Consider the following 12479-nt stretch of genomic DNA (forward strand, 5'->3'; position numbering starts at 1 on the left):
TCACACATCCTTCCTTTGACTATTCTTTTGACTGGCACAAATGATCCCAGAAAACAGTACCACTCTGATGTTGTTACTAGGTAACAAATACTGAGTGCTACATATCAAGAATGAACACCTAAGCTCTACAAATCCAGGACTGCTACTCTCTGCCTTTGGGATACATGAAGGATTCTTTTACCTAAAACAGTTTGTGCACATACAACTGCAGAAGTTTGTATCGCTCTGAAGATGACATGAGAATAATCCCTAAAACAGACGAATAGCTTTCTGTGAAACATTCACTTCCACCATCAATAATATTATCAGGAGCTTTTTGTTCTATTGTGAAAATTATGGATCCCTTCCCCCAAACCATACCATATATATGTTGTATTAAATGAATTTTTCTTAAAAGTAGTTTCCTATTGCATCAGCAAATTTACAGTGCTAATTTTAGCATGAGTTTACTATCCAAGCTTTCTAAGGAAAGAAATAGGTATCATAGGCAAGGCTAATGATGTATTTTAAAAATAAATTCACTTGTGAATACATGGATTAGCTACAATAAATGTTCCCTTAAGAATATGATTTTTCAACTTACTTGATATAGTAGGGCACTTTGTTTGGTGAGATGGCTCTCTCCCAGGGACCCTGGACAGAAGCTGAAAAAGAAAAAGAGAAAAAAAAGTGAAGGAGGTCAAATTCACCAAAAATAGAAAAGACAACATTAATCTCCAGAATTACAATTTTACACTGATATTGGTCTGTTTGCTCAGTTGCCCATGAAGACAGGATGGATTAACCTGCTCTTCTGAAATTTCTCTCCTAATCTAAGTGAAATTGAACTCATTCAGGCAAAAAGATAAATACAAAGGGGTGGGGGCTTTCCACTGCTAAACCTATAGAACCGATAAGAAACCGAATGAGTAGACGAGGGTTTTCTCTTATGCATCTCCACTGGGTATGTTTCTTGTAATACTTCCTGTTGTTGTTTCTCAATATCTTTTAATATTTGATTGACTGTGTTTTATTAGTTTAGTGTCTGAAACATCCCTTTATGATATATTTGCATTCTAAAATTATTGAAGCTAAAATACTACTCATCGTTCACGTATGCTTGTTTTGTTTTTCTTTTTGGCTTAAGGAGAATTCAAATTCATTTACAAGTTATATGTTTAATTGGTGCCTCAAAATATCAGCCAATCAATATGATCTTATTAGATGAGGTACCCAAAACTGACAGAATGGTACCTGGCATCAGAGAGTAATAAAAGTTTTCACATACTTTCTATGTCATATATGTTTTTATATATATATATATATATATATATATATACACACACACACACACACACATATATAAGACAAATATATAAATAAATATACATAAAGCATATATAGCGTATATGTTACACATAATTAGAATTTATTTTATAATGACTTTATTGTATATTAGTCAAATCAATCGTCTTTACCCTGTTTTTTATTTATTTATAAAAATGTTTTTAAGTGGTGTCTTACTAAATCTTCCAGGCTGTCTTGGAACTGGCAATCCTCCTGTCCTAGTCTTCCGATTACCTGGGATTACAGCTGTGTACCACTACATCTGGTTTGCCTTTAATTATCTATCTATCTATCTATCTATTTTTGGTACCAGGAATTGAACCCAGGGGCAATTAACCACTGCGCCATATCCCCAGTACTTTTTTATTTTGAGACAGGATCTTGTTAAATTGATGAGGCTGACCTCAAACTTGTGATCCTCTGCCTCAACCTCCTGAGTTGCTGGGATTTACAGGAGTGTGCTACCATGCCCAGCTGCTTTTATAATTATATTTTTAAGATTTATGTTGTAGTGGTTTCTTTATTAAAGCTGAACCTCTAAAAATACCTTTCATATTGCCATACTAGTGTCTGTTGTGTTCTTGTATGTACTTTTGTATAACCCTGAGGGTCTCCTTCCATTTCCATGCAATTTCCCTTCTCTCTCCCTTTCCCTCCCACCTCTCATCCCTGTTTAATGTTAATCTTCTTCTCATGCTCTTCGTCCCTACTCTGTTCTTAGTTACTCTCCTTATATCAAAGAAGACATTTGGCATTTGTTTTTTAGGGATTGGCTAGCTTCACTTAGCATAATCTGCTCTAATGCCATCCATTTCCCTGCAAATTCTATGATTTTGTCATTTTTTAATGCAGAGTAATACTCCATTGTGTATAAATGCCACATTTTTTTTATCCATTCGTCTATTGAAGGGCATCTAGGTTGGTTCCACAGTCTTGCTATTGTGAATTGTGCTGCTATGAACATCGATGTAGCAGTGTCCCTGTAGCATGCTCTTTTTAGGTCTTTAGGGAATAGACCGAGAAGGGGAATAGCTGGGTCAAATGGTGGCTCCATTCCCAGCTTTCCAAGAAATCTCCATACTGCTTTCCAAATTGGCTGCACCAATTTGCAGTCCCACCAGCAATGTACAAGTGTACCCTTTTCCCCACATCCTCGCCAGCACTTGTTGTTGTTTGACTTCATAATGGCTGCCAATCTTACTGGAGTGAGATGGTATCTTAGGGTGGTTTTGATTTGCATTTCTCTGACTGCTAGAGATGGTGAGCATTTTTTCATGTACTTGTTGATTGATTGTATGTCCTCCTCTGAGAAGTGTCTGTTCAGGTCCTTGGCCCATTTGTTGATTGGGTTGTTTGTTCTCTTATTGTCTAATTTTTTGAGTTCTTTGTATACTCTGGATATTAGGGCTCTATCTGAAGTGTGAGGAGTAAAGATTTGTTCCCAGGATGTAGGCTCTCTATTTACCTCTCTTATTGTTTCTTTTGCTGAGAAAAAACTTTTTAGTTTGAGTAAGTCCCATTTGTTGATTCTAGTTATTAACTTTTGTGCTATGGGTGTCCTATTGAGGAATTTGGAGCCCGACCTATGTAAATCAATGGATGTATAACTGATGTGATTCTGCAATCTGTATATGGGGTAAAAATGGGAGCTCATAACCCACTTGAATCAAAGGGTGAAATATGATATATCAAGAACTATGTTGGGGCTGGGGTTGTGGCTCAGTGGTAGAGCACTCACCTCGCATGTGCGAGGTCCTGGGTTCGATCCTCAGCACCACATATAAATAAATAAAGGTATTGTGTCCAACTGCCACTAAAAAAATAAATAAAAAAAAGAACTATGTAATGTTTTGAATAACCAACAATAAAAATTAAAAAAAAAATAAAAATACCTTTCATAAACTGTTTGATCTGATTTTTTTTCTTTTAAAGACAAAATAATCATGTTTGGGAGGCACTGTAACATTTCCTTAACAATAAACCCTTCCTCCTAAATCAGTTTTAAGAGATGGGAGTTTTAAGAAACATAGAATATCATCAGGAATAAAAAAAATATATAAGAAACATTCTTATTGACATCTAGTAATTTGATGTGTATGTATATTTCTTTTCTGAAATTTCATCCCAATAATAATTTGAAGCACAACTGATGCTGACCATTATTTCCTCTTAGGAAAAGCTCCATTCTAAATTAGTCTCACAGTAAATTCACTCCACAGAGTATTGAGATGTAAGAAAACGTCAAAGCTAATATATCCTTGACTACACTGTATAATATGAAAGAACAGCTTCTAATAAAAGTTAACTTCACCCACTTCCAGACAATTTAAGGGTAATGAAACTTCAGCTTCTTTGTTTTATATAGAGTAACAGAGGGCTCAAATCACCCAACCTTTAAGCAGACAAGCTGCTTTGTACCTTGGAGATATGTCACTTAAATGATATAGGAATGGATTTGTATTTAGCTGCTAATTATGCTTTTTTTCATTTTGGCAGACAGAAATTCTAAATATGGAGAAAAAAGACATTTAGCTGTTGCTTTGAAGTAGTCCCTCACCTTTAATTTCTGTCCTTTGCATATTCCTTTCTTCTCTCCTCCCTCCCTGCCTTTCTCATTCTTTGCCCACTCTCCTCTTGCCTTTTTCCTTCTTTGGGATATAGCTCTCCTGTCCCAATTAGTTCACATAGTAAATAAGCCCTGATTTAAGAACTTGGGCTGGACTCCTTAACCTACCTGGTCAGAGTCTGATGTTACAAAATTTTAAAAACCTCTCTGGCAGAAAGCAATGTGGATAGCCAAAAATCAATGTGGATAGTTTCTCGCTGCTCAGTGTACCTCTTCTTAAAACTACAGCTTCATAAAAGGAAGAAGAGAACTCCAGAGCACATTTGGTCCAGTCCTTACTGGCTGTGAATAACCAGCTTATGAATGCCTAAACTGAGAAAAGAATGGCTATTCTTTCTTTAAAGGTCTCAGTGGACTGAGGCTGCACAATTTCTCTCATTATCTTTTCCCACTTCTTTGCCATTCTATATGGTCCAGAAATTCTTTCTGATTTATAGGATACCAGTATGTCCTATGGTAGCAGAAGACTCAATTTGATTTCCTACAATCTTCTTCAGTACCTCTCAGAGAGAAGTGGGCTGGAGAGGTCTGTGAGCTGTGTAGCCTGGCTAAGGAGCTTTCTGTCTGAAAGAAACAACCTTCAAATAGATAATGAGCAAGAGACAGAAGGAAATCCATGGTGCCCAGCCGAGGAATGCATAGAGTATCTATAGTTGACTTCTCATTGTTAAACATTAAAAGTAGAAAAATCCCAGCTATGAGCTAGAGGAATTATCAGAAATTCTTGAACTGAATGGTTGAAATGATTTCAAAAGATATTTTAAAAAAAATATAATTTCCAGATCAACAAGAACTTTTTGAGCTTTTGTAACTGGAATTCTTAATCGTTAATCTTTTTTCCTTAAAATAAAAAAATCTTTTGTGTTTATTGGTAATTATCAAATAGATCCAATGGTGAGATTCAATGCATTTTTATTCCCTTAACGATGTTTTTATTCTCCCAGGCACAGTGGCATATACCTGTAATTCCAGCTCCTTGGGAGCCTGAGGCAGGAGGATCACAATTTCAAGGATAGCCTAGGCAACTTAGTGAGACCCTGTTTCCAAAAAGAATTAAGGGAGGTGGAGACAGTGTTGTATCTCCATAGTAGAGTATACCTGGGCTCAATCCCCAGTACTGCAAAAAAAAAAAAATTTTCCCCCTTTGATGACTGACATTTTATAAATTCACTCAAGCAACTGCTTTGCAGTCATCATTTGAAACCCTGAAATTTTATACTCAAAAATGTCCTTGACACAACAAAAAGAGAAAAATAGCAATAGCTTTCCCCCATTCCTTTTCTGCCCCATCACTACACATGCACATACATTGGACTGAACTACTTGCTTTAGAAATAACACTCTGTAGGATGGTGGTTCTATGGGATTGGATTCAGTGCTCCTTCCTTAGAGATTGTTAAAGGATTGTTGGCAATTTCATTTGGGGCTACCAGATGATTCTGGTCTTGCATCTATTCAAAAGTTGATCAGATATATGGTAACTCTTATGAGTGTGCCCCAGAATTATTATTTCATTTCTTGCAGTAATGCTGACACCAACAACAGCTGTTTCTTATCTCTGTGCACCAGTGGAAGTTTGCCATCCTTCACAAAGCTAGCCTATGTAATAGGCACACACATCATTTATGCCTGATGTGTACATTTTTAGTAGCCCATCAAAAGCAGATTTATTGGCTAATAGTTTTTATATGACACTAGTCTATCCTTTGGTATTTTCTTACACAGATGTTTCTATAACCACTATGTGTAATTCCAGTGCAGCTTTGTTATTCAGATTCTTGAGTGTAAAAATCATTCATTATCATACAGCACCAGAACCATGGGGTATTGCCTACTGAATTTAAATAGTAAACTACACATGAATTTATTTATTCCAAAATCGACCTCTGAATTTCCCCTTGTGTTACAGATACAATATGTTATTAAGAGCAAGAATGGGTAGCAATTCTACCTTCAAATGCTTTCCTTCATTGAGGTGACAGGATTCAATATTGTTCCCAAGGTGGTTTTGAAAATCACTAATACAGGCCATGTTATCAAGAGGAAGTTCTGATTTCAACCATTTTTTTAATGTACAATGAACAGAATGTGCCAAGTGATGCACCCCGGTGTTAAGCCATATTTTAAGTGACACAAGGGCCTCACCAGAAAATTAAAAAGAATGCTAATATTATTTAAAGCATGCCAAAAGAGCACTCTCTGGAATTCCAACCCAAATACATTCATTAATCTTTCTACTTTTCTTGTCTTTGTTGGACTTGGAGCTTGATAATATAGTTGGGTCAAGAAAAGTGGGAAAAGGACAAGGAAAATAAATAACAGCTTCTGTTAGAGATAAAATAAAAAACTCAACTCTGGGATTAAGAGAAAGTCATTAGCTATCAGCTACTGGTACATGACTCCTTGGAAGTAGGCAAATTTTAGTTATGGTTTTATGGATTCATTATATATTGATGCAATGGGCAATGCTTCTTGAACTTTTTTCCCACTATCTCCCCACCCCCACTTCCAGGAATTTTTAAGATGTGTTTCCTCATTGCTTTACTCTCTATAAAATTTGAATACCATTGATATACTCTATGTATGTTTATATATTGAATGTATTTGTGCTTTATGTATAAAAAAGAGTAAGATTTTTTTTCATTCCCAGGAACCAATTTTTGCCCCCTTTGGGACAATCTCATCCTCACTGAGAATGCCTGATATAGAGGAACTTGGGGCTGGATAGGAACAAGGAGTATTGAAAACCTCATATATGCCTGAAACATATCCTGAACTCATTTGATACGTACAAGGACCTGTGAGTTAGATATCATTTTCATTTTGCAGATGGTGAACTTGGTAAGATCACATGAAGTAGCATGTCTAAGATCCTAAGTCAGTACATAATACATCCTAATTTTGGTTTATTATTCAAAATAAAATCATATGATTCAGGGAGGAAAAAACAAACATATTACATGCCTTGCACATACATAATGTAATCCTATCATATGTATTACGAAGTTACAATATTCCATCATTACAGATGAAGAAATGGAGGCTCTGGAAAGTTCAGGTCATGCAGTTAGTCAGGAGTACATCCAGGTTTACAAAGAGGTCTATCAAGTCATTGAACTCATGTGTGGCATATAACAAGTACTCAATAAGTATTTGCCAAAAAAATGAGAAAATAAGTAAATCTTAAAAGGGATTGTAATGCTATCTAGACCAAGTTCTCTATGCTATATTTGATTTCTAAATTTACCTTCTATATCATTTCCACCAAATGATTTTTCAGGAGCTGCTTGAACAACTTCATTGTCACCACATTTTGAAGGGGCTCTTTTGAATTTCCTAAAGCTTTTGTGATGATTAGAAACAGCTTCCTTTTATTCTGGTCAAAATCTGCCTCCCTATGATCTGTAATCACCACCATCAGTCCTGTCCTAAATGTCCAAAATAATTCATCTGATCAGTTCAGAGAAGCTAATTTCAAAGAAGCTAAGACTTATTTTCACCTGATAAAGATGAAAACAGAGCCCCAATTCTGAAAGAAATAAAACAATATCTAACATTACTTCATTCATTATGCAACATATTTTTACAGAACAAATATCTTCTATGTGCCAGGCCCTGGACAAAGTGTTGGTGCTATTTTAGTAAATAAGAAAGGTGCAGTTCCTAATGCTTTGTATATAATTTTAGGCTCTGAGGATGTTTTTAAATGAGCACACCTCTATTCCAGCATTAAAATCAACCAACTGGTATTTACTGAATATACATATGCTCAGGTCCCTACTAGATAGGTGTAGGCAAGAGTGAGGTGGGGTGAGGTTGGGTGAGGTGGGGTGAGGTAGGGTGAAGTGTGGTGGGGAAAGAAATCTTAACATGCCCCATGTCCTTAAGGATTTTATTATTTAAATAGGATTGGGGCCAGGAGAGGTGGTCCATAATTGTAGCCCCAGTGACTAGGGAGACTGAGACAGGAGGATTGGAAGTTCAAGGCCAGTCTCAGTAACTTAGTGAGGCACTGAGCAATTTAATAAGACCCTGTAATAAAAAATAAAAAGGACTGAGACTAGGGGTGTGGCTCAAGGGTTAAGTTATCCTGGGTTCTATCACTGGTACAAAAAATACAAAACAAAACAAAACCCACAAAAACAACAACACAAAACCAGGATTTGGTTTAGAAGAATGTATATTATAATGTGATTGTATCAGTCAGGGTCCTGGCACGTTCAAATTGGGTGAGCAGAATTTAATAAAAGGGCTGTTCACAGAGGTGTGTGCAGAGTGTAGGGAAATTATAAAGGATAATATCAACAACAGGGAGTTTTTTTAAAATATATTTTTTAAGTTGTAGGCGGACACAATACCTTTATTTTATTTTTATTGGTGCTGAGGATCAAATCCAGTTCCTCACATGTGCTAGGAAAGCGCTCTACTGCTGAGCCACAACCCTAGTCCCAAGCGAGCCTTTTTATATGTGCATTAGGTAAAGAAGATCATAAGACAGGATCATTGTTCAGGAGAAGTGGGCAGAGAAGGAATCATGGAATAGGCATTCCAGCCTCATTCTCCATCATTCCACCATCTCCTACCAAGGTGCTCCACTAAAGCCAACCTGAAGCCAAGAGTGTTAGGGGTGCTCTTCATGTAGCCTACACAAGTCAACCTCCCAAGGCTCAGAGCAACACTGGGAAATGTGGAGAGTAGATATGGAGGGGTAAAGTATAGACATTTCCTTATACTCCAACTGAGGCAGTAGCCTCCTCAAATCTTCTACAGGTTCTCCATAGCTTCTCTGCTACTCAGTAGAACACTAATAGATTAAATTTTCATAAGTATTATTTAGAGAACATGGATTTCTCCCTGACTCAAAAACCTTCCAAAATACCTCTGAATACAAACTCAATTTTCTTCTTTTGGTATCCAAGGCTCTTAACATCTTAATGTCACCTCATTTATTTTCTCTAGTCTTTCTGTACATGACCCCAATGCTTCTTGTCCATGCTTTCAAAACTCCGTGCTCAGTAATGTAGACAGTTGCTTGCATTATTTCACATCTCCTCTTCTTTAGGATAGTAGCTCCCTCTTATACACAGTTTTTTTTCCTGCTTTTTACATTTTAGTAACTCATGGTCAACTGTGGTCAAAAAATATTAGAGAATTTCTGAAGTAAACAGTGCATGAGTTTTCAATTGCTCACTGTTCTGAGCACTGTGATGAAATCTCATGATGAATGGATCTGTCCCTTTCACTTAGCACAATGCATTTGAGGTCCATCTATATTGCTGTATCAACAATTTGTTCCTTTTAATTGCTAAGTAGTATTACATTATATGGATGTATCAAAGCTTAGTTATCCATTGAACAGATGAATGGCATTTAGGTTTCTTCCACTATTTTGGAATCATAAATAAAGTTGTTATTGGCATTCATGTACAGGTTTTTGTGTAAGCATAAATTTTAATTTCTCTAAGGAGAATGATTAAGAGCAGGCTTGCTGGGTTATAACAGATTTTTAAAAAATCCATCAAGGTACTTTATTTTTTATTTATTTATTTTTTTGGTGGGGGCAGTACCAGGGATTGAACTCAGGGGCACTTGACCACTAAGTCACATCTGCAGCTCTATTTTGTATTTTATTAGAGACAGGTCTCACTGAGTTGCTTAGCGCCTCACTAAATTTCTGAGGCTGACTTTGATCTCAGAATCCTCCTGCCTCTGCCTCCAGAAGTACTGGGATTATAGGCGTGCGCCACTGCGTCTGACTATAACAGATTTTTAATGGCTAGACATATTCCAATAATTCATGTACCATGATTTATTGAAGAAATTCCCTCTTTAGGAACCTTTAGGTTGTTTCCAGTTTTTCACTGCCAGGCATGGTAGAACTTGCCTGTAATCCTAGCAACTCAGGAGGCTGAGGCAGGAGGATCACAGTTCAAGGCCAGCCTTAGCAATTTAGAGAGATCCTGTCTCAAAATAAAAATAAAAGGTCTCAGTGGTAGAGTGCCTCTTGGTTCAATTCCCTGTACCACAGGAAAAATAAAAATAAACACAAGGCCACAATGAACGTCTTTGTAGATAAATCTTTGCACACTTTTTTGTTAATTTTCTTAAGCAAAATCTCTAGAAGTATATTTACTTGATTAAATTCTATGAACATTTTAAAGGCCTTTTATATAAATTATACTACTACCATCAAAAGTCTTTCTTTATTGATCCATGTCACAGAGGGAAATCCATTTTCTGCAGGTAAGTGGTATTTTGTTGGTATAGTTCTCAAGGAACATTAGATATACTGCTTGATACAGTGGATTATTTGAGAACATTCCTCTCTCAATCCCAGATAAATTATAAATTCCTTGAATTTAAAAAGGCACTCTGCGCATTGACTTTCCATTTCAAAGCCTAATCCTATGTCTTGAGATCAAGTGGAATGTACAGAGCACCAATTTGGAAGAACTTGGTTTGAGTCCTGACTCCATCACCACTTCATGATCCTAACTAAGTCTTTTCTTTCTCTCTCCAAACCCTATTTTCCTTATGTGCAAAATGGAAGTAATATCTCCCTCACTGAAATGCTGTCAGTATAAAATGGTAAAATCAATATGAAATTGTTTTGCAAAGTGTTAATCATTATACAAATAAATCACATAACTATGAGATATTGTCTGGAAGATGATAATTATAGACTCAACCTCCCTGCTTCAATTGGACAGTGTTCACCTTCAGATCTTAAATCCACTCTTAGCTACTATTAATGTGCCACATGTAGTATAAAGAATGACAGAGACAAATGCTTTTGAATGTTATCTAATTGGCTGAACTTATGGTTCTTTTTTCTACATCTCTTCTTCTTAGACCAATGGCATCTGCCCAACAGATCCTTCATCAGTATGAATGATTAACAGATTAGTTTATATTTCATACAGTGGGAAATAGGGGGCCATAAACTATTTTATAATTACTATTATAAAAAGATAAGAAGGTGGTTCTAGTGGTACCATGTACATGGATTATAGGTAGGAGAGTGGTGCTGAGAGGTAATTCTTGATTGAATTTGGTACTCAGGTGTAGTATAGTGAAAAGACACAGATGACTATTTTTTTAAGACTTAGTTGCCCGGCAATTGGTGGGGGGTGGTTCACTTGTGGAAACCTCTAATTTAAATTTGTAAGTTGGGAGGTGAATTTAAAATAAATGACACGGCTGGGGTTGTAGCTCAGTGGTATAATGTTTGCCTAGCATGTGTGAGGCACTGGGTTTGAACTTCAGCACCACATAAAAATAAAATAAAGGTATTGTGTCTATTTACAACTAAAAATATAAATAAAATAAGTGACATAGTTATGTTAAAATATTTGGAATGTGGGTCTTTTTACCCAAACTTAAGTGAGAGGATAATATCATAAGCACTAGAAAGATAGCTGAAGCTATGAGAATAGCTAGACTCTTTAAGGAAGGGAATGTAAAAAGAGAATTGTCTTTATATAACATATTTTCACACAATGGAATATTTTAAAAAGAATGAAATCCTATCATTTGTGATACTGTGGATGGACCTTGAAGATATGCTAAGTGAAGTCAGTCAGTCACAGAAGGACAAATACTGCATGATTCCATTTATATGAGATATCTAAAAATATTCAACCTTAGAGAATCAGAAAATGGAACAATGGTTTCCAGGGCATGTGGGGACAGGGAACGGGGAGGTGTTGTTCAATGAGTGCAAAGTTCCAGTTGTGTGAGATGACTGAGTTATAGAGATCTGCTGTACAACATAACATAGTGTTTATAGCTAATAACACAGTGATATGCACTTAAAAATATTAAGAAGGTAGATCTTATGTTTTCTTACCACACCTATGCACACCAAAAGCAAAGGGACAGAAAAAGTCTTGAGGGGCAATGGATATGCTTTATCTTGACTGTGGTGATAACATCATGGTTTTATACATATGTTCAAATTAATTAAATTGCATAGCTTTTTGGTATGGCAAGTATACCTCAATAAAGCTGCAAAAATAAAAATAAAAAGATGGGTGGGTATTTTGTCCAACACTGGACAAAGAACAAGGAAACTGTACTTCAAGGGATGCCTCCAAATAGTGGTAGCAATAGAACAGAGTAAAATAATAAACAATACAGAAACTAGAATAAGGTAAGGTGAAACACATGGACAACCTATTTGATAAGGTATGACCAACTATGACTTCAAAGAACTGAGGGTGTAGAAGAGGAAGATGTGTTAAATCCCATGAGCACTAATGACGACAATAGGGCAATTTCACAATAGTGGTGATGTCTGGATCAGATTACAAAGGTTGAAGGAGGTAACAGACAGAGGGGAAGTTGCAGATCTAGGTCCTAACAAAGCATCTGAGAAGTTGTGTTTGAAAAGAGGAAAATCTAGGTGGAAAGGGGCAACATCTGAGGATTATTTGTCCTTTTCCCTTGCTCTTCAAGTCTTTGATCTCCCATGTAGTTCAGGTCTTTCCAACTTTCCGTATTCTTTTTTTTTTTTTTTTTTTTTTTT

The 12479-nt window shown here is 36.2% G+C and overlaps 1 protein-coding gene across 1 annotated transcript in view; it reads right to left on the reverse strand.

The window, feature by feature from the left end:
• Dmd (dystrophin) overlaps window positions 1-12479 on the reverse strand; it is a 1737386-nt gene that overhangs the window by 210633 nt on the left and 1514274 nt on the right. The window contains exon 55 of the mRNA XM_048796385.1: window positions 584-644. Within this exon, the coding sequence (XP_048652342.1) occupies window positions 584-644 (61 nt within the window). The remainder of the gene's footprint in view (window positions 1-583; window positions 645-12479) is intronic.

This window comes from Marmota marmota, unplaced genomic scaffold (assembly GCF_001458135.2).
Source record: "Marmota marmota marmota unplaced genomic scaffold, marMar, whole genome shotgun sequence".
Classification (NCBI taxonomy): domain Eukaryota; kingdom Metazoa; phylum Chordata; class Mammalia; order Rodentia; family Sciuridae; genus Marmota; species Marmota marmota.